Source organism: Scyliorhinus canicula, chromosome 10 (genome assembly GCF_902713615.1).
Source record: "Scyliorhinus canicula chromosome 10, sScyCan1.1, whole genome shotgun sequence".
NCBI classification, from domain to species: Eukaryota; Metazoa; Chordata; class Chondrichthyes; order Carcharhiniformes; family Scyliorhinidae; genus Scyliorhinus; species Scyliorhinus canicula.
The window spans coordinates 38,875,975-38,899,068 of NC_052155.1; the positions used below are offsets into that span (position 1 = coordinate 38,875,975).

At 44.6% G+C, this 23,094-nt stretch overlaps 1 protein-coding gene across 4 annotated transcripts in view; it reads right to left on the reverse strand.

Moving 5' to 3' along the window:
- The window catches only part of LOC119972303 (KH domain-containing, RNA-binding, signal transduction-associated protein 3-like), a 246,043-nt gene that overhangs the window by 139,382 nt on the left and 83,567 nt on the right, over positions 1 to 23,094 (reverse strand). For all 4 annotated transcript variants that reach the window (XR_005462031.1, XM_038808792.1, XM_038808791.1 and 1 more), the window contains 2 exons: positions 12,529 to 12,645; positions 2,743 to 2,889 (listed from right to left, as the gene is read on the reverse strand). Coding sequence is in view for 3 of the 4 variants with exons in the window: in XM_038808792.1 (XP_038664720.1) it covers positions 2,743 to 2,889; positions 12,529 to 12,645 (264 nt within the window). In the remaining variant the exon portion in view is untranslated. The remainder of the gene's footprint in view (positions 1 to 2,742; positions 2,890 to 12,528; positions 12,646 to 23,094) is intronic.

The following is a 23,094-nucleotide window of genomic DNA, read 5'->3' on the forward strand; positions in this document are numbered from 1 at the left end:
TTCTTGATTAATAAGGGGATTAGGGTTGATGGGGAGAAGGCAGGCGAATGGGGATGAGAAACATAACTGCCATGGTTGAACGGTGGAGCGGACTCAAATGGTCCGAATGGCTTAATTCTGCTCCTATATCCAATGGTCATGATCTCCTGATCTCTGCTCCTCTTTCAACTCTGCAACTCTCAGTGCCCATACCGCCACAAAATTTCCATTTTTATAACTGGTTTTCAGCATCCCCATTTCCTTTTGGTCCAAGATTGACGGCTATGTTTTCATTTAGATTGCATGCTCCAGCCTATTTTTCTCTGAACCCATTTGCCTCTCTGTCCCCCATAAAACCCAATGCTCATCTGAATATTTCCCCCCACAATATCCTCAGTATGGGTGTTATAATGGAATATTGTAAACGAAAGGTAATTTTGATAAGGTAAATGAGTGTAAAATATTCCTTAGCTCTATTCAAAGTGGGGAATTGGTCCTCCTATTGTCCTGGCCAACATTCCTTCCTCCACCAACACTATCAACTACAGATTATATGGTGATTTGATGCTTGTGGAACAATGCGTGAAAAATGCCTGCACATTTACAAGCTACATTGCAAAACTGATTGCGTCAAAAGTAATCAATTGATTGCAATACACATTGGAATTTAATGAAGTAGTATATAGCTCAAAGATCTTGCTTTTACTCGCTGTGCTATTAAATCCAAAATTAAGTAAGCAAACTAAGGAGTTGTTTGGAAGGATAGCCCTGAGAGACCAATAACCTTCCACATGCTGTCAGAATGATACATGCTGATATACTATGCACCGTAAAATTCACTTTCCTCAATCTATTGGCCTCTCTAATCTAATTCTTCCAAAAGGTGAAAGAATATTATTCACACAAAAGCAACTTCTAATTATAAAATGCATTTAGTGCAAGAAATCTTCCTCAGGCACTTCATAGGTGAAACTAAGGAAATTACTGAAGGCAGTCAACAAGATATTTTGAAGATTTTAAAAGACAAAGCAGTGAGGCAAACAAGTTTAAGAAGGGACCTCCGAAGAGCAAGTCCTAATGCCATCACCATTAACAAGTGTAAATTAATAATAATAATCTTTATTGTCACAGGCTTACATTAACACTGCAATGAAGTTACTGTGAAAATTGCTGTGAATAATTGGAAGTAATTAAACAGGAAAACTGGAACGAGATCTGATGCGTCTAATTTGCACTAATTCTGCAAACTCTCCAAATGTTTTGCTTAAGTGTTTAACTGTGAACTGATTGTCTAGTACGTCATATTTCAATCAAACACGACAACATGATTCAAAGAAGAGTAAGGTGAGATCCAAGGTGGAAGTTTTCGCTCAAAAATAGCCATAGCAGGTCGAACAAGATGCCAGCAAAGACATCAATGAATAACATGTGGGTTTGAGGTGATTAGATGTGTATGTGGAGAAAAAGCATAACGGAGGCATAGGGCGTGATTTAATGACCACGCTGTGCCCGAAAAGCAGTTTGGTCGGTGCAGTGTGGCCAATAAAAGCAGGGAGGCCCCGTCCCCGGGATTTACCCGGCTCGCATCGCCTCGTGAGATCTAATGTGACGTCGTGAGACAGCTCGTCTCACTATAATACACAGATTCCCAAGTTACCTGAGGCATGGGATCAACCTCACTCAGCTTGGAGGCCATTGCCGGGATTCTCTGAAAACGTGTCTAAGTGTTGACGCCGGCATAAACACCGGGGTATTTCACGCTGGCGTCAATGGGCCTCTTGGCCCAGCAATTCTGTTGCCCACAGGGGGCCAACATGGCGCTGGAGTGCTCTGTGCTGCTCCAGCTGCCGTACGCGGCCCTGCACTGCTCAGTGTTGGTCCGCCCATGTGCGAGGCGGCTGCTTCCGCACTGGGCCCGCGCAACATGGCGGAGCCACACAGCAGGCCGCTTCAGAAGAAAGTAGGCCCCTCAGATCGTACGCGACCGCCGATCGCGGGTCTGGCCGTCGTGGATGCCCCCCCCATTTGATCCCCCCGGCCCTCCCCACCAGGACGGCCACCGCGGCTCTGAGCTCCCGCCAGGTGGAACCATACGGGAACCACATCGGTGGGAACTCGGCCAGTCGCTGGAGAATCGCGTTCCGCCGTTAGGGGCCGTCTCGGCATCAACTCTAATTCTCTGAGCCGGCGCGGGCTCGGAGAATCCCGGCCCTTGGGCGACCACCATACAGTACTGATTTCCATAAACAGGGACCAGACGGAATGGCATTCGTGGGGATCTCTCAGGGGATCTGAGGTCCCCAGGATATGGCGCTACCCTGGCACTGCTAGTGTCACTTGGGCATCCTGGCAATACCAGCCTGGCACTGCCACCTGGAGTGTCGCTTTGGGGGCCTCGGATTCGGGGCGGTACTTAAAAATCCGGTGAGCGGAGTTCCTCAGTGTACAAAATGAGGCTATGTGCAGCCTCGGCTGCGGGTTCCCCGTTGAGGCCCCTTATCAAACACGAGTCGCATTTTATAGCCTCGTGTTTCTCGCTGCTGCGAGCGCCAGGAACCACGTGGCTAAACGTGCTCGCTATGGAACTTTGTTCTCCTTTAGTTAAATCGCGGCCAAATCGCGGCCATCTGGTGAGGAGACAGACTGCAGGCCTACCTAGTTTGTTGGAGTAAATGGCCCTTAAATTCTAATTGCCTCATGTATTCTTAGAACTATTATCAAAATGAAACTTACGAATGAATGAAGAACGATTTGAATACTGACCGGAATGAGAAACTTCTTTACTTCCTCCAGAGCATGTCCCATTCTTGCATATGCCTCTGATGGTGGCGCAAAAACTTCAATCAGTACATGCAGGTCTTCATTAAGATGTGTATATTTCGATTCTCCACTCTTCCTTAGTTCCTCTTCCTTAAAATTATGTAAAGAAGAGAAAAGAAGCCCATTAACTGACTTTTTAACATCACCACACCAACATCAAAGTGACTCCTGATTGTACTTGGAACTGCATTTTTTCATACTCACTTGCTCAGTATATACTGCATTTGGTATATTAAAGCTTTAAATATTATCGTATGCTTTCTGTACTAAGACAGCACAAAATTCAATAAGACCTGAAAATAGGCTAAGTGCAATTAACTCGCTCCAGTCTCTTCTGATACAAGCAACATGTAACCTGACGGCTAATTTAAAGGCATTTCCACGCAGCCAGTACTAAGTGCATGCTGAGAGACAACTAGCAGGATTTTCCTCCACCAGTGCGGTATGTTCACAGTGGCACAGGGCAGCTCCCCAGTGACCGAATCATCTGGTCCCATGGTTTTCAACGTGGCTACCCGTTGAATGCACCCCTCGCCGCTGCGGGCTCTGCTGTTGGCAGGGTGGAGCGATAGCACAGTGGATAGTATGTTGCTTCACAGCTCCAGGGTCCCAGGTTCGATTCCCGGCTTAGGTAACTGTCTGTGGAGTCTGCACTTTCACCCCCTGTCTGTATGGGTTTCCTCCAGTTTCCTCCCACAGTCCAAAGATGTGCAGATTAGGTGGATTAGCCATGCTAAATTGCCCTTAGTATCCAAAACGGTTAGGTGGGGTTATGGGGCTAGGATGGAAGTGTGGGCTTAAGTAGAGTGCTCGTTCCAAAAGCAGATGCAGACTCGATGGGCCGAATGGCTTCCTTTTGCACTGTAAATTCTATGATCTAAGACGACCAGTGTGAACGGCCAGAAAATCCCACCCTACGGCCAGGATTCTCCCTTCTGGGGACTAAGTCCCCGCGCCGGCGGGAGAGCTGGCACCAACCACTCTGGCATCAACAGCCCACGAAAGTGGAGAATTCTTCACACTTTCGGGGGCTAGATGGACACCGGAGGGGTTGGCGCCGGCTGGCGCCGATCGTACATGCGGTGAAGGGCCGACGTGATCTTGCGCATGTGCGGAACCACCGGCGTGGTTGCGCGCATGCGCAGACTGGCCGCCGTATTTTTCCGCATGTGCGGGGGGTTCCCTTCTCCGCTCCGGCCATGGCAGAGCCCTACAGGGGCCGGCGCGGAAGGAAGTGCCCCCACAGAACAAGCCCATCCGCAGATCGTTGGGCCCCAATTGCGATGGATGACCGCTCGGCTCATCGGGGCCCGGAGAATCGCCGGGGGGGGAGGGGGAGGCGGGGCCGCTGCCAACGGCCCCCGACCAGTGTGGCGGGAATCCCGCCCCCTCCCGAAAAGTGGTGCCAGAGAACCGGAGAATACGGCAGCCGGCGCTGGATTCGCGCCACCCGCGAGGATTCTTCGACCCAGCAGGGGGTCGGAGAATCCCGCCCGACATATCTAAACAGGAGGTGCTACCTTTTAAAGGGAGGTGCATTCTGGTTAAGGCAGCTTCTGGAACTAGTTATAGATGTGCATGAATAAAAGCATAATATGCAGAGGCTTTCTAACTCCTCCAAATAAACTCTCAGAAGGCAATGGGAGCAGATAGCTTTAGCAGTCAATGCCAGAGTGTAGCTCGGAGGACCTGAATACAGTGCCACTAGTTCAAGGACCTCGCACAACTGGTCAAGGTCAGATAATGCAGCTCCAGATGCCACGGGTGGGATTCTCTGTCCCACCGCAGCCGTTTGCTGGTGCGGCACACACCCTCACACAGTTAGTTTTGCTACAAACGTCACAACCACAACCTATAGTTTTCACACTGTTAGTTATTCAACCATGACAGCCCATCACCCAAACAAATTGTACCACTCTCACTAAAATACTTTCCTCTCTCCTTCAGCAAAAATGTATTTCAATAAACAGCCAACTAGCAGGGGACATTTGCACTTATATGACCTGATATTTATGATGGAGGAGAAGGTGCTTATCATCACAGCAGTGACTGAGGTCAAAGCCTTAAGTGGAGCTGAAACTATTAAAGATGACAGTCTGTGCATACCTAGCCCCCTTCTCCTCATCACACAATCTCTTCTAATTTACAAGTAGTTAACAAGTAGTTGAAAATCCTTTTATACAGTGGTAGTTGGGTGTCCTTTGTGTTACTAAAGGTATGTTCAGTTGCGTAATGTTAAGAGGTGATAGTGAACCATTCACATCAAAAATGACACCCTCACATCACAAATTACACCTTTTATCAAATCAGCTGAGCGACAATGTACTATGTATACTGCATACTTCTGGCACATACTCTGCTAATGTCCTTGCCTAAATGGAATTCAAAGTGGTCAGTGTGCATATGTGCCAAGACACGGTTTTGGACCGTGTTAATATTTGATGGTCTACATCTGAACCTGAGTGGCACCAATATCCTGGGGGGGGAGATTTGTTAGTGCTCTTTGGGCGGGTTTAAACTAATTCAGCAGGGGCATGGGAACCTGGATTGTAGTTTTGGGGTACGGGAGATTGAGAGTATAGAGGTCAGGAGCACAGATTTGACTTTGCAGGAGGGTGCCAGTGTTCAGGTAGGTGGTTTGAAGTGTGTCTACTTCAATGCCAGGAGTATACGAAATAAGGTAGGGGAACTGGCAGCATGGGTTGGTACCTGGGACTTCGATGTTGTGGCCATTTCAGAGACATGGATAGAGCAGGGACAGGAATGGTTGTTGCAGGTTCCGGGGTTTAGGTGTTTTAGTAAGCTCAGAGAATGGGGCAAAAGAGGGGGAAGTGTGGCGCTGCTAGTCAAGGACAGTATTACGGTGGCGGAAAGGATGCTAGATGGGGACTCTTCTTCCGAGGTAGTATGGGCTGAGGTTAGAAACAGGAAAGGAGAGGTCACCCTGTTGGGAGTTTTCTATAGGCCACCTAATAGTTCTAGGGATGTAGAGGAAAGGATGGCGAAGATTATTCTGGAAAAGAGCGAAAGTAACAGGGTAGTTGTTATGGGAGACTTTAACTTTCCAAATATTGACTGGAAAAGATATAGTTCGAGTACATTAGATGGGTCGTTCTTTGTACGATGTGTGCAGGAGGGTTTCCTGACACAATATGTTGACAGGCCAACAAGAGGCGAGGCCACATTGGATTTGGTTTTGGGTAATGAACCAGGCCAGGTGTTAGATCTGGAGGTAGGTGAGCACTTTGGAGACAGTGACCACAATTCGGTGACCTTTACGTTAGTGATGGAAAGGGATAAGTATACCCCGCAGGGCAAGAGTTATAGCTGGGGGAAGGGCAATTATGATGCCATTAGACATGACTTAGGATGTGTAGGTTGGAGAAGTAGGCTGCAAGGGTTGGGCACACTGGATATGTGGAGCTTGTTCAAGGAACAGTTATTGCGTGTTCTTGATAAGTACGTACCAGTCAAGCAGGGAGGAAGGGGTAGAGCGAGGGAACCGTGGTTTACCAAAGAAGTGGAATCTCTTGTTAAGAGGAAGAAGGAGGCCTATGTGAAGATGAGGCGTGAAGTTTCAGTTGGGGCGCTTGATAGTTACAAGGAAGCGAGGAAGGATCTAAAGAGAGAGCTGAGACGAGCAAGGAGGGGACATGAGAAGTCTTTGGCAGGTAGGATCAAGGAAAACCCAAAAGCTTTCTATAGGTATGTCAGGAATAAAAGAATGACTAGGGTAAGAGTAGGGCCAGTCAAGGACAGTGGTGGGAAGTTGTGTGTGGAGGCTGAGGAGATAAGCAAGATACTAAATGAATACTTTTCATCAGTATTCACTCAGGAAAAAGATAATGTTGTGGAGGAGAATGCTGAGACCCAGGCTATTAGAATAGATTGGCCATCTGGCCTGGACTTGCAAAATCCTACTAACTGTTCTGGCTTGAGACAATTCACACTTCTTTAACCTGTGATTATCCCTCTCCCTGGATCTGTCATGATTTGATTACCTGCAAATGCCTGCATTCCAAGCATTGTCCAGCATCTCTGACTTTGTCTATATAAATGTTTCTGGAACATACCTCGCCATTCACCTGAGGAAGGAGTTGCGCTCCGAAAGCTCGTGTTTGAATCAAACCTGTTGGACTTTAACCTGGTGTTGTAAGATTTCTTACTGTGCTCACCCCAGTCCAACGCCGGCATCTCCACATCATTAGAATAGATGGCATTGAGGTGCGTAGGGAAGAAGTGTTGGCAATTCTGGACAAGGTGAAAATAGATAAGTCCCCGGGGCCTGATGGGATTTATCCTAGGATTCTCTGGGAAGCCAGGGAAGAGATTGCTGAGCCTTTGGCTTTGATTTTTATGGCATCATTGGCTACAGGAATAGTGCCAGAGGACTGGAGGATAGCAAATGTGGTCCCTTTGTTCAAGAAGGGGAGTAGAGATAACCCCGGTAACTACAGGCCGGTGAGCCTCACGTCTGTTGTGGGTAAAGTCTTGGAGAGGATTATAAAAGATACGATTTATAATCATCTAGATAGGAATAATATGATTAGGGATAGTCAGCATGGCTTTGTGAAGGGTAGGTCATGCCTCACAAACCTTATCGAGTTCTTTGAGGTGTCTGACCAGGTAGACGAGGGTAGAGCAGTTGATGTGGTGTATACGGATTTCAGTAAAGCGTTTGATAAGGTTCCCCACGGTCGGCTATTTCAGAAAATACGGAGGCTGGGGATTGAGGGTGATTTAGAGATGTGGATCAGAAATTGGCTAGTTGAAAGAAGACAGAGGGTGGTGGTTGATGGCAAATGTTCAGAATGGAGTTCAGTTACGAGTAGCGTACCACAAGGATCTGTTCTGGGGCCGTTGCTGTTTGTCATTTTTATAAATGACCTAGAGGAGGGCACAGAAGGTTGGGTGAGTAAATTTGCAGACGACACTAAAGTCGGTGGAGTTGTAGACAGTGTGGAAGGATGTTGCAGGTTACAGAGGGACATAGATAATCTGCAGAGCTGGGCTGAGAGGTGGCAAATGGAGTTTAATGTAGAGAAGTGTGAGGTGATTCACTTTGGAAAGAATAACAGGAATGCGGAATATTTGGCTAATGGTAAAATTCTTGGTAGTGTGGATAAGCAGAGGGATCTCGGTGTCCATGTACATAGATCCCTGAAAGTTGCCACCCAGGTTGATAGGGTTGTGAAGAAGGCCTATGGTGTGTTGGCCTTTATTGGTAGAGGGATTGAGTTCCGGAGCCATGAGGTCATGTTGCAGCTGTACAAAACTCTGGTACGGCCGCATTTGGAGTATTGCATACAGTTCTGGTCGCCTCATTATAGGAAGGACGTGGAAGCTTTGGAACGGGTGCAGAGGAGATTTACCAGGATGTTGCCTGGTATGGAGGGAAAATCTTATGAGGAAAGGCTGATGGACTTGAGGCTGTTTTCGTTAGAGAGAAGGTTAAGAGGTGACTTAATAGAGGCATACAAAATGATCAGAGGGTTAGATAGGGTGGACAGTGAGAGCCTTCTCCCACAGATGGAGGTGGCTAGCACGAGGGGACATAGCCTTAAATTGAGGGGTAATAGATATAGGACAGAGGTCAGAGGTAGGTTTTTTAACGCAAAGAGTGGTGAGGCCGTGGAATGCCCTACCTGCAACAGTAGTGAACTCGCCAACATTGAGGGCATTTAAAAGTTTATTGGACAAGCATATGGATGATAATGGCATAGTGTAGGTTAGATGGCCTTTAGTTTTTGACTTCCCATGTCGGTGCAACATCGTGGGCCGAAGGGCCTGTACTGCGCTGTATCGTTCTATGTTCTATTTCTACAGTAAAGCCATAGGTTGGCAGTGCTGTGGAATCTATCCTTTTTACATTCAAGATTGAATTTCAAGGTATTGGAAAAGATAGAAGCAAGCTGGGATGTATGAACCTTTCAACAGAGAAAGGTTTGGGCTACACAACTATTTTCTCATCATACTCTCTCTTTCTCAGTGGTAGCTAATCTGGATGGTCAGAAAATCTAACAAGTGTCTTGTTTCTTATGGCAACACTGATCTTTACTTTTATGACAATTGCTGTACCCAAATAATTTGCTTTACACCTCTATCACTGATGTTAAAAGTGCTCTTGAGAAATGTGAGCACTTAACATTTATTAAATCAAAATGGAAATTTCTCTAAACTTTTTTCACTGCACAGATTTCAAACTCAGCCAGACGGCAGCAATTTCCTTAATATCATGACATCATTCTCCATGAACTGGTGCTCAGTTATAGAATCCCATGAAAGCCCCGCGTCTATGAGCTTTCAAGATATCAAATTTAAGATCTGGAGACCCCAGGATAACAAAGTGACACTCATTTACATTGCGGTTGCAGTAACACAGGATAGCATACTGCTATTATCATTGTCAACTTGCTCATGCAATCAAAATAACCCATTTTTTCATCTCCAGGTCATATGCAGTTTCATAGAATTTACAGTGCAGAAGGAGGCCATTCGGCCCATCGAGTCTGCACCGGCCCTTGGAAAGAGCACCCTACCTCAGCCCACACCTCAAACCTATCCCCGTAACCCAGCAACCCCATCTAACCTAAGGGCAATTTAGCATGGCCAATCCACCTAACCTGCTCATCTTTGGGCTGTGGGAGGAAACCGGAGCACCCGGAGGAAACCCATGCAGTTTCAAGTGTTTTATTATCCATCAGTCTTTTATTATCCATCACAAGGATCTGTTCTTCATTTGAGAATCTAGGGAATAAATGTCAACGGGCTAAACAGTCAAGCCTAATTCCTTCCTTAACTTCAAGAGTGCCCTTTTTAAACAATATTGATAGATAGCAATCAACAGTAGGAACCTGGGCTGAATTTTCCCACTCACTAATACTTGGATATCAAAAACAGATTTATTGGTTAAAAGTTGTCCTGGCTGACAGTTCAATTCCATAAGCCTGATCTGGAAGAATTAATAAATGCACAGGCAATGCCTATGTTCACCATCAAGTAATCCTGCACATTCCAATGAATTTAAATTATGGTCCAGTTACTATGCCATGAAATGAAAGTAACACATTTCAGAATAGCAATAAAATTCAAAACTCTCATCTTAATTTCCCCTGGAACACATGGGTGAAGAAGCAATTGTTGGCTTGTTAGTCTTGTAGAACAGGAAATTAATCAACATTTCCACCAGAAGAAATTACTTAAAATGTGCTTCATTAAGTTTTATCAGCCTGCATATAGGTCTTTAAAACTTTAAAGATTAATTTTGAATGATCGTCTATGAGGAAGACTACTTTTTAAGTATGTTTGTGTTTAAAAATTAAATTCCATAGGGTCAAGCCCAAACTAACATAACGGTTCTATTCAGAACCTTCAGCATTGTACACAAATAGAAATAAAATTAATTTCACTAGCTATCACAATATAAATTAAAATAAATATTTAATAAGGCACATTTGCTGGTGACTTCAATGCCTCTTGGATGAAAGTTTAAAAATAGATGAGAGAGATCCAGTGAAGGAACATTTCCTTAGCAACTGTTCAATTCCCTTAACATTATTAGGCTGAAGCCAATAAGCAAGTCTGCAGTTGCCAAAAGCTTTCCTCAAAGCAGTCTTTTGAATATTAATGCCACCAAAATCTTGTTGACTGCCAAATAAATGTAAGGATGCTCTCTGGCTAAATTTCTACCTTATATATAAAATGTATCTTAATACAAAAAACCTTTTCATACTACAAATATTTAAGAACACAATTGGAACAGAAATATGCACAGTCCCAATAAATTTGAAGACACAGCCAGGGTTAAATTTAAATGCCATGATGCTGAACATTTATTTACAATTCATTAGTTTATTTGCACTATTTCCCTTCATTATAAAATTTTCTCCACAAATTGTACCTTTGCCCAGGTTTTTATGGCTGGAAAGCCTCAGGCGCAAGGTATAAGGAGCATTTCAAAATACTAGCACTGCAATTGATTACAGATGTACGGTTATTCCATTGCGCTCCATTCAAATTTTTAATCGGCATGAGTGCAGGGGCGGTGGGTTGTGCAGAGAAGCAATATTAGCTTAACTGGTCGGGCTGAAAATGGAACTTAGTTTACAACCAATCGAATATTACTCTTCACTGGTTTCAACGGAGAGTAAAATAGGGCAGAATGTAAAGCTGACATTGCAACCTAAATTTGGTCGGTTCATCAACAAATGGTTGAGGTTGAAATCGGTCTTCTGATTCAATGCACCTAGCAACCTAGACATCAACGTCTACTGCGGCAGGATAAGAGGGTCTGCAGAACACCAGTAGCTAGCATCAGACCAGGCAAGACGAGGGTGTGGAGGTTTTTGCAATCTTTGTTAGATCAGAAATAACTAGAATATTTTGTAGTGCTGTGAAATAAAGGTGTTCAGCATATTTTAAAGAGTCACAAAAACTAGCCTTTTTTATTTGTCGTGCTCCAGGTCCAGCCATGCTCAGCTACTTCATCAATTACCTTGAAGGTCAGAACTGGGATGTTCACTGATGATTGCAGTATTCAGTACCAGACAGAATGCCTCAGTTACTGAGCAGTCCATGTCTACATGCAGCAGGACCTGGACAATATTCAGGTTTGGGCTGATAAGTAGGATAAGACCTACTTAGCAACACCGTGCCCAGTGTATGGTACTAATATCACCCAGATTCAGCCCGCCCAGTGTATGGCACGAATATCATCCAGAGTCAGCCCCTGCATCATTAATCAATGCTTTCCAAATAAATGTGCCTGGTCATACTTGCAGGCAAAAAACTAGCTTTACATCTCCAATAATGTTAAATTACATTAGAACAACAACCCTGCCCTGACAACACTATCAACAGCAGTCGGCAGGTGGCACAGTGGTTAACACTGCTGCATCACAGCACCAGAGACCCAATTCCAACACTGGGTGTCTGTCTGTGTGGCGTCTGTACGTTCTCCCCGTGTCTGCGTGGGTTTCCTCTGGGCGCTCTTGTTTCCTCCCACAGTCCAAAGATGTGCAGGTTAGGTGGATTGACTATTCTCAATTGCCCCCTAGCACACAAAAGGTGAGGTTACGGAGTGGAGTCGTGGGCCTAGGTAGGGTGCACCTTTGAAGGGTCGTGCAGACTCGCTGGGTCGAATAGCTTCCTTCTGCACTGTACGTATTCTATAATTATCTGAACAAAATATCACAATGGACAATGTAGCCTAATGTTAAATTTAATTCTCCGTAACTTCATGCTTTTCAAATAGGGTTCAGAAGAATGGAAGAAATAAAGGATTAAGGCATTGGCCTCTCAAGCCTGCTATGCCATTCAAAGAGATCTTAGCTGCTCTGATTGTGGCCTTAAATCCACTTTCCTGCCTGCCACCCATAACCCTAGACTCCTTTGTGGATCAAAAATCTGTCTCACTCAACCTTGGAATATATTCAATAACCCAGCCCCATTGCTCTCTATGAAAGAGAATTTCAAAAGTGTTCAAAGTGCCATTCAATCTTTAAACTTTACAGATGCTATTATAGCTTAAATCAAAACAAAGTGTTAATGTAGCAGTAATAAATTACTGAAAGAATTATGCAAACCAACCTTTCATTCTATTGACTTCAAAACAATACTTCAGAATAAATCAAACAGTTAAGAAAATAAGTGCAGAAGGGAAAAACAAAGAAGAAAAATTACAGCCCTGATAACTTTTGGAGCTCAAAGTGACATTTTAACAAACCTTACCTTTGCTTTGTCCCGCATGGATCCTTTACCCAAAATGGACATTTTTGTCAGCGTTTCTTCCTGCAACCTCTTCAAAGAATTACCACGTGGGCCCAAAAGTTTACCGACAAAGTTAAACTACAAGTAATGAGGAAAAGAAAATCATATTAATTCAGTTATTAGAAAAAGAATATCATGGAATGTGGTGAATTTTCAGTACAGTTAGTACAAGATTCGCTTAACCAGAAGTCCCAATTTTCCTCGTTCAAGAAACATGAGCTTGCCATCTTTAGTTGTTTGAACTGACACTATTGAATTGAATTGGAATTGTCACATGTACAGAGGTACAGTGAAAAGTATTGTTCTGCATACAGTCCAGACAGATCGTACTATATATGAAAAATCATATTTTAGAAGGTTAGTATGGTTACAAGAGATGCCGGAAGAGGATCTGTGCGAGAGCTCGCAGAGTGGCGCCATGCAGCGCCAGCTTGATGTTTCAATCACTAATTAATCACATCTCAAAATATCACAAATTTAAAAATGAAATGGGTAGGGAGAGGATCTCCAGACATTTCATTGGTGATTTTCTTTCAGAAGCAGGAAACAAGGGGCTGATTTAGCTCACTGGGCTAAATCGCTGGCTTTTAAAACAGACCAAGCAGGCCAGCAGCACGGTTCGATTCCCGTATCAGCCTCCCCGGACAGGCGCCGGAATGTGGCAACTAGGGGCTTTTCACAGTAACTTCATTGAAGCCTACTCGTGACAATAAGCGATTTTCATTTTTTTTTTCATTTTATAATCAATTAAAACCAAAATTATATAATTTTACTGAACTGTAAATATTCTTGGCTCTCATTATGAACTCACCACAAATTTAGACCTTAGGTTATGTATGGCATGAGCAAGAATTAGATTTGAGGCTAAAAGATCATTATTCAATTTTACATCATGAACAGTATAATAATAACCTTTATTGTCACAAGTAGGCTTACATTAACACTGCAATGAAGTTACTGTGAAAGCCCCTAGTTGCCACATTCCGGCACCTGTTCGGTACACAGAGGGAGAATTCAGAATGTCCAATTTAAGGGGATAAAAAGCATAAAGGATCTTCAAGTACATAGTCAAAGCCTTGAACTTTTTGGAAAGACAGGGAGAACTGTGAAGGTCAATGTGCTGGACCACCCCCTGCTTTTGGAGATTCATTTTATGAAACATTTATGAAGAGTCCTTCAATCTTCGTCATTCTTACTGTGTGAAATAAACAAGGGGCTAAAACTCTGCATACCAATCACAATCTGGTTGAAACATCTTTAAATAAAAATTCTTCTTTTTCCCTGCGACTCTGAAGTATTTCCATATAATAGTGTTTGATGTTTTATATTTCAGAACCCTGGGACTGAATTTACATGGAAGCAGGTGAGTGCACAAGATCACTTCACAAGTTCCTCAGAACCATCCTACTCCCAAACCATTTCCACAAGAGGCAGGAAGCCAGTTCAGCTTGGTAAAGACCAATTAAGACCTATTGTTGAAGGCGCCCAAGTCCTGGGATGCATCAGGCAAGAGTGTAGCTGCCTTGTGGTGTTCTCCCAATGTACCTCCCTGCACGCCTGGCTTAAGTTTCAGGCTGCCACGTGGAGAGGTTCCCAATCCACACTGGTGGCCTGGCTGCTGAAGACATTCTTCATGTATGTTAAACATGAAGAAGTTAGAGACTGAGCACTTCCATCTTGGTATACCATTTTACTTTCAAAGGCAAGTTTCTGCTTCTTCAGCTCTGGAGGTCGTACTATTGGCCGTACTGCTGTCCATCTGCTGTCCTTGAGAAGCTGGTGAGTCTGTCCTCTGGCCATTAATGGGCCAGTTCCAGGAAAATCAGAGCTCTGTCACTACTCTCCACTCAATGTAGGCTTCTGACCCCCCCCCCCATTTGAACCTGGCAGCAGGTTCCTGAGGCTTGCAGGGGATATCCTAGATAAATAAAAGCATATGACTCTTCTTCAAAGCTACCCATGTTGTCTGCCTATATTCTGTAGTCCAGAAATATACAAATGCCCAGAAATAAGCAGTGTGTACGACGACCATGATGTGGAGATGCCGGCGTTGGACTGGGGTGGGCACAGTAAGAAGGTTAAAGTTGAACAGGTTTGTTTCGAATCACACGCTTTCATCTGGTGAGTCACCTGCTGTTGTAAGACTTCTTATTATACATTGTTGAAATTAAGGTACCAGTTATCTCTTTGTGAGGCAAAGAAATATGTTACCCGTTGTAAACAAATAAACATTGATAGCCAGTCTATTGCCAGAAATGATGACAAGAGGTCAAAGAAGGAAGCACCTTTGTTCAGTCCACAAGCATGATCCCAACTTTCCTGTCACTTGCCATTTCAACTCACCACCTTGCTCTCTTGCCCACAGGCAGAGGTCGTTGTATGTATTGGTACTAACAACATAGGCAGGAAGGGGCATGAGGTCCTGCAGCAGGAGTTCAGGGAGCTAGGCAGAAAGTTAAAAGACAGGGCCTCTCGGGTTGTAATCTCGGGATTACTCCCTGTACCACGTGCCAGTGAGGCTAGAAACAGGAAGATAGAGTAGCTAAACAGCTGGTGTAGGAGGGAGGGTTTCCGTTATCTGGACCACTGGGAGCTCTTCCGGGGCAGGTGTGACCTGTATGAAAAGGACGGGTTGCATCTAAACTGGAGAGGTATAAATATTCTGGCCGTGAGGCTTGCTCGTGTCACACGAGAGGGTTTAAACTAGTATGGCAGGGGGGTGGGTACTGGAGCAATAGGTCAGAAGGTGAAAGCATTGAGGGAGAACTAGAGAATAGGGCTAGTATGGCTCGGAGGAAGAGCAGACAGGGAGATGTTGCTGAAAACAGCAGGACTGGTGGCCTGAAGTGCATATGTTTTAATGCAAGAAGTATAACGGGTAAGGCGGATGAACTTAGAGCTTGGAACTATGATGTTCTTGCCATTACAGAGACCTGGTTGAGGAAAGGACAGGATTGGCAGCTAAACATTCCAGGATTTAGATGTTTCAGGCAGGATAGAGGGGGATGTAAAAGTGGTGGCGGAGTTGCTCTACTGGTTAGGGAGAATATCACAGCTGTACTACAGGAGGACACCTCAGAGGGCAGCGAGGCAATATGGGTAGAGATCAGGAATAAGAAAGGTGCAGTTACAATGTTGGGGGTTTACTACGGGCCTCCCAACAGCCAGCGGGAGATAGAGGAGCAGATAGGTAGACAGATTTTGGAAAGGAGTAAAAGCAACAGGGTTGTTGTGATGGGAGACTTCAATTTCCCCAATACTGACTGGGACTCACTTAGTGATGGGGCTTGGACGGGCCAGAGGTTGTAAGGAGCATCCAGGAGGGCTTCTTAAAACAATATGTAGATTGTCCAACTAGGGAAAGGGCTGTACTGGACCTGGTTTTGGGGAATGAGCCCGGCGAGGTGGGAAAGGTTTCAGTAGGGGAGCATTTTGGGAACAGTGACCACAATTCAGTAAGTTTTAAAGTGCTGGTGGACAAGGATAAGAGTGGTCCTAGGGTGAAGGTGCTAAATTGGGGGAAGACTAATTATAATAATATTAGGCAAGAACTGAAGAACCTAGATTGGGGCGGATGTTTAAGGGTAAATCAATATCTGACATGTGGGAGGCTTTCAAATGGCAGTTGAAAGGTCTGGGGCAGGATTCTCCCCTACCCAGGGGGGGTCCCGGCGGGACGGAGTGGAATGAACCACTCCGGTGTTGGGCCGCCCCAAAGGTGCGGAATCCTCCGCACCTTCAGGGGCTAGGCCTGCCGCAGAGTGATTGGCACCACACCAACCGGCACCAGGCCTCCGCGAGACTGCGCATGTGCGGGAGCGCCAGCGCGTGCCGGCGTCATCCTCACGCATGCGCAGAGGGATTCGCTACCTCACCGCGAATGGCGGAGGACCACGGCCTCCAGTGCGGAACAATAGAGTGCCCCCACGGCACAGGCCACCCAGGGGGGCCGCGCGGATCGGTGGGCCCCAACTGCGGGCCAGGCCACTGTGGGGGCACCTCCCGGGGCCAGATCCCCCCCCCCCCCCCCCCGCGTCCCCGCAGGAACCCCGGGACCTACTCTAATTTATGCCGGCGGAACTGGCAAAGAACGGGCGGGACTTCGGCCCATCGCGGGCCGGAGAATTCAGTCGGCCCTAAGGCCCATTGAGTCGCGCCGGACCCCGCCATTCTCCGAAGCGAGCGGCGCGACATTTGGGGGACGGGAGAATTAGGAGGACGGGGGCAGGATTCACACCGACCCCCAGCGATTCTCCCACCCGGCGGGGGGGGTCGGAGAATCCCGGCCCTGATTAGTATGTTTGCAGACGACAAAAGGTTGGTGGAATTGCGGATAGCGATGAGGACTGTCAGAGGATACAGCAGGATTTAGATCATTTGGAGACTTGGGCGGAGAGATGGCAGATGGTGTTTAATCCAGACAAATAGGAGGTAATGCATTTTGGAAGGTCTAATGCAGATAGGGACTATACAGTGAATGGTAGAACGCTCAAGATTATTGACAGTCAAAGAGATCTAGGTGTACAGGTCCACAGGTCACCGAAAGGGGCAACACAGGTGGAGAAGGTAGTCAAGAAGGCATACGGCATGCTTTCCTTCAATGGCCGGGGCATTGAGTATAAGAATTGGCAAGTCATGTTGCAGCTGTATAGAACCTTAGTTAGGCCACACTTGGAGTATAGTGTTCAATTCTGGTCGCAACACTACCAGAAGGATGTGGAGGCTTTAGAGAGGGTGCAGAAGAGATTTACCAGGATGTTGCCTGGTATGGAGGGCATTAGCTATGAGGAGCGGTTGAATAAACTCGGTTTGTTCCGACTGGAACAAGGGAGGTTGAGGGGCGACCCGATAGAGGTCTACAAAATTATGAAGGGCATAGAGTGGATAGTCAGAGGCTTTTCCCCAGGGTAGAGGGGTCAATTACTGGAGGCATAGGTTTAAGGTGCGAGGGGCAAGGTATAGAAATGTACGAGGTAAGTTTTTTTTAAAAGAGGGTAATGGGTGCCTGGAACTCGCTGCCGGAGGAGGTGGTGGAAGCAGGGAGTATAGTGACATTTAAGGGGCATCTTGACAAATACATGAATAGGATGGGAATAGAGGGATACGGACCCAGGAAGTGTCGAAGATTTTAGTTTAGACAGGCAGCATGGTCGGCACAGGCTTGGAGGGCCGAAGGGCCTGTTCCTGTGCTGTACCTTTAGTTGTTGTTTGTTCTTGGCTTGTTGCAATGCTCCAGTGAAGTGCAACACAAACTGGAGGAATAACACCTCAACTTCCGATTAGGGAAGTTACTGCATTCTGGACTCAACACTGTGTTAAATAACTTTTAGACTGTGAACTTTCCCCTCCCATCATGATCCTTTTTTTGTTTTGTTTGTTTCAATGCAAACTCCACCCTCTCCCCTCCCCAAAGAGCTATCTGTCACTTGTCCTTTAGTTTTGCTTTCACTGAGCATTGACCTTTGCTCTGCCATTAACATATTCTGCTATCTTACCTTTATGTTACTATCAGCACCTTCTTTAGTCCTTAATGCAGCCATTAACACCCCATTCGTCTTGGATTCATTCCATCTTTGTCAATCTCTCCTGAGCTACGACCTATTCCTGAACTTCTCTTGTGCTTCATCTCCTCCATGAATCACATTTTGACCCCTCTTTAGCTCTGAAGAAGTTTTACAGACCAGAAATGTTAGTGTTTTCTCACCCCACAGATGCTGCCAGGCTTGCGAAGTTTATCCAGCATTTTTTATTTTTATATTGGTTAGATTCTCTCTTGTTGGAGATGGTCATTGGCTGACAGTTGTGGGACAGATGTTACTTCCCACTAATCATCCCAAACCTGAATGCTATCCAGGTTTTGCTGCATATGAACACTGTCTGCTTCAATATCGGAGAAGTTGCTAATTTTATTAATCACTGTGTAAAGATCAGCGAATATCCTAATTTCTGATCTTAAAATGGGGGAAGATCATTAATGAAGCAGCTGAAGATGTTTAGGCCTAGGACACTACGCTGAAGAACCCCTGCAGCAAGGTCCTGTGGCTGAGAACGTGTTGTCAAAGCAAGCTTGATAAATGCTGTGAAACTTCCTATAGATCATGTACTGTAGCTTCTTGAAAAGGGAAAAAAGGGACTGGATCAGTTAACTGGAGCAATCAAACAGGATATGTTCTTCAATTTAAAAAAAAAAGTTGATCTCAAGAAGTGGGTGTCACTGGCCTTTATTAACATAAATGTATAAAGAGTGAAGAATGTAAAAGGTTTTGAGCAGAAGAGTAATGATACACATTCAGCTGACATTCATATATTATTTTTCAAACAAGAACAGATGTTATTCCTAAATGGTGAAATTTAAGTTGGTAAATCCCTTTGTTATTTATCCATGGCACACATGCGCGGTCGGTCGAAGCGGCGCCGGTCGGGCACTGTTGGAAATAGAGGGATACAGACCCGGAAGTTCAGAGGGTTTTAGTTTAGACAGGCACCATGATTGGCGCAGGCTTGGAGAGCCAAAGGGCCTGTTCTAGTCCTTTAATGTTCTTTGTTCAATCAGTTCAAACATATGAATTAGAAATAGTCCAATCAGCTCCTTTGTGCCTGATCCGCCATTCAATAAGACCAAGGCTGATTTTATTGGGCCTGAACTCCACCAATCTACCTCTCCCTGATAACTTTCGCCTCCCTTGTTAGTCAAGAATCTAATTACCCCGCCTTAAAAATATTCAACGATGCTGCCTTCACCATTCTCCATTCCAGTTCTAAAGATTAATGACCCTCAGAAAGAAATTCTTCTCATTTCCACCTTAAATGGGAGAGTCCTTACTTTTAAATGATGTTCCCTAGTTTTGGTCTCTTCCAAGAACGGAAACACGCTTTCAGCATCCAGTCTGACAAGTCCCCTCAAGGTCTTATGTGTTTCAATGATTATCTCTCTCAATCTTCTAAACTCCAATGGATACAAGCCTGGCCTGTCCAACCTTTCCTCAGAATATAACCCCCCATCACAGGAATCAATTGATTGAACTGTCTCAGAATTGGTTCTAATGCATTTATCCTTTCTTAAATAAGTAGACCAAAACTGTACGCAGTACTACCAAACACCCGCATAGCTGTAGCAAAACAACCTCAACTTTTGAGTATTGCTGAACAAAGGCATTTTCCATAGAATCCACTGAAGTCTTTTATCTTGCACTTATGAGGACAATCACAAGAATGCCAATGTCAGGGAAAACAACAAATTTATACTGTACTTTTATAATCAAGGTTGGGAGTCATGAAATTAGAGAGATTGGAAGGTTGAGGTACAGGGTCGAGTGTGGGAGCCCAGCGAGGAGTACATTGGAATAGTCAGGTCGACAGCTAACCAAAGCATGGATGAGGATTTTTAAACTGGTAGATTGAAGCTGAAGCAGGGGCAGAGCCAAGTGACGGTATTGAGATGCAAATAAGTGGCCTTGAATATGTGATCAGAAGTGCAACCTGAGTCAAGTACTGCACAGGCTTGTTCAGATTCATAGTTGCCATGGAGCGGGATGGAGTCAGTAGCTAGGAAATGAAGTTAATACAGGCACTGACGACAATGGCTTTGGTGGTTCTAATATTTAATTAAGGAAGTATAAGCTGACCTAGAACTGGATGCAACAAGCAGTAGAGACAGTGAAGTAAGAGGTGCGCCAGAACAGCGCGCCACACACAAACGTGTGGAAAAAGTGTGCTTTTGGTTGTCACTGAAGTGTAGCACGTGAATGAGAAATCTCAAAATCACAAAATTGTAACAGCGCAGAAGGAGGTCATTTAGCTCATCATCTCTACAGTGACTTTCCAAATGAGCAACTCACCTCGTGCTATTCACCCACCATCCCCATAATGCTGCACATTCTTCCTTGTCAGAAAGCAGTCTAATTTGCTTTGGAATGTTTCAATAGTACCTGTCTCCACCACGCTCTTGGGCAATACATTCCAAACCTTAACCATTCGCTGCAAAAAGTTTCTCCTCATATCATTTTTGCTTCTTTTACTAAATACTTTAAATCTTTGCTTTATCATTCTCCATCCTTTCACAAGTGGGAACAGTTTTTCACTATCTACTTTGTCCATTTTTATGTCCATTTGAACATCTTTACCAAATCTCCTCTCGATGATCTTTTCTCCAAGGCAAACAGTCCTAACTTCTCCAATCTATCTTCAAAAGCTGAAGTTCCTCATCCCTGGAGCAATTCTCGTGACTCTTTTCTGTACCCTCTCCAATGCCTTCACTACGTAGCTACCAGAAATGGATGTGATACTCCAGCTGAGGTCAAACTAGTGACTTGTACAAATTCAATGTAATCGCCATACTGTTGTATTCTATGTCCTTCGAAAAGCCATGGGTAGTATAGGTTTTATTAACTACTCTCTCAACCTATCCTGCTAACTTCAATTACTTATACACATATAAACCCAGGTCCCTCTGCTTTTCCACCCCTTTTCGAATTGTACCCTTTATTTTATTTTGTCTCTCCATGTTCTTCCCACCAAGATGAATCACTTCATGCTTCATTGCATTGAACATCACCTGCCTGGCCATTGCACCAATTCGTCTATGTCTCTTTGAAGTTCTAAACAACTGTCCTCACAGTTCACAATACTTCATGGTTTTGTATCATCTGCAAACTCTGAACCTTTGCCCTGCACATCAAGGATAGGACATTAATATACATCAGGAAAAGCAAGGTTCCCAACACTGACTCCTGGGGGGGGGGTCTCCATTATTAGCCTTCCCGTAGCAGGAAAAACATCCATGAACCATTACCCTCAGTTTCCTGTCACTTATGCAATTCTGACCTATGTTGCCAGTGTCCCTTTTATTTCAAGAGCTATAACCATGCTCACAAGTTTGATGTGTGGCATTGCATCAAACACCTTTTTAAAGTCCATGTGCACAACATCACAAGTATAATCCTCATCAACCCTTTGTTACCACCTGAAAAAAAAAATTCCCTTAAGAAATCTATTTTGGCTTTCCTTAATAAACCCATATTTTTCCATGTGCCCATTAATTTTGTCCCAAATTATTGTTTCCAGAAGTTTCCCCACCAAAGTTAAACTGACTGGCTTGTAATTGTTGGGCTCATCCTTATACCCTTTTTTTGAACAACTGGGTAACATTTGCAATTGTACAGTCCTCTGGTCCTCTGGGACCAAGGCTGAGTCCAGGGCAGGGCATCTGTATTTCCACTCTCACTTTCTTCAGTATCCTTAGATACATCTCATCCAGTCCAGGTGCCTTATTAAAGTACAGATAACCTAAGCTCCTCCTTTTCAGTTTTTAAACCAATCTTGTGTCTGAATTACCACCTTTTATGGCATCGTCTTCCTTGGTAAAGACCAATGCAAGCATTTATTTAGTGCCTTAGCAATGCCCTCCAACTCCATGTTTAAATCCCACTTTTGGTCCCTAATAGGCCCTACTCCTTTTACCACCCTCTTACATGCTAGTTTGCTTCTTCACCTCTCCTCTGAACCTTCTGCTTTCAGCTTGGTTTTCAACTGTATGTTCTATCTGCCACCTGCCATAAGCGCACTTTTGCTTCTTTATCTTAATTTCTATTTCCTTTTGTCATCCAGGGAGCTTTGGATTTGTTTGGTTTACATCAATTACCTCAAAAGGAAATTGGATAGGTACTCTGGCTCAAACCGATTGGCTTGAAGGGCCAAATGGCCTACTCCTGCCTAGTTTCTATGATGTGGAGATGCCGGCGTTGGACTGGGGTGAGCACAGTAAGAAGTCTTACAACACCAGGTTAAAGTTCAACATTTTTGTTTCAAATACTAGCTTTCGGAGCACTGCTCCTTCCTCAGGTGAATGAAGAGGTATGTTCCAGAAACATATAGATATAAACATGTGAATTGTTCACACAACCTCTTTAATCTGGGGTTCTCCCTATCTCTGGATCTGTAACGACTTAATCACCTGCTAATGCTCAAATTCTAAGCATTGTCTGGCACCTTTGAATTTGTCTATATATATGTTTCTGGAACATACCTCTTCATTCACCTGAGGAAGGAGCAGTGCTCCGAAAGCTGTGTTTGAAACAAACATGTTGGACTTTAAGCTGGTGTTGTAAGACTTCTTACCTAGTTTCTATGTCTATGTTTTTGTACAGTAAGAAGTCTTACAACACCAGGTTAAAGTCCAACAGGTTTGTTTCAAACACGAGCTTTCGGAGCACGGCTCCTTCTTCATGTTTTTGTAGGCACCCTTGCAAATACCAGCACACTGCCAGCATTCTGTTGTCCCAATTTCGGAGGGACTAGTTTTCTGAAGAAGGTAATTTCTTATAGCAGCATCAGGATTAATATGCGGCACGTGAACAAATAAGTAAATGGCACAATAATCCAGAATGTCATGACTTTTTGAGCCCACTAGATTTTAAACCCTATGTGGCCCTAGCATTGAAAGATCAAAGACAATTGGGTATTTCAGATTAATTTTACCCCTTGAAATAATATTCTTGATATCACTAAAATTTCTATGTCTTAGAATAA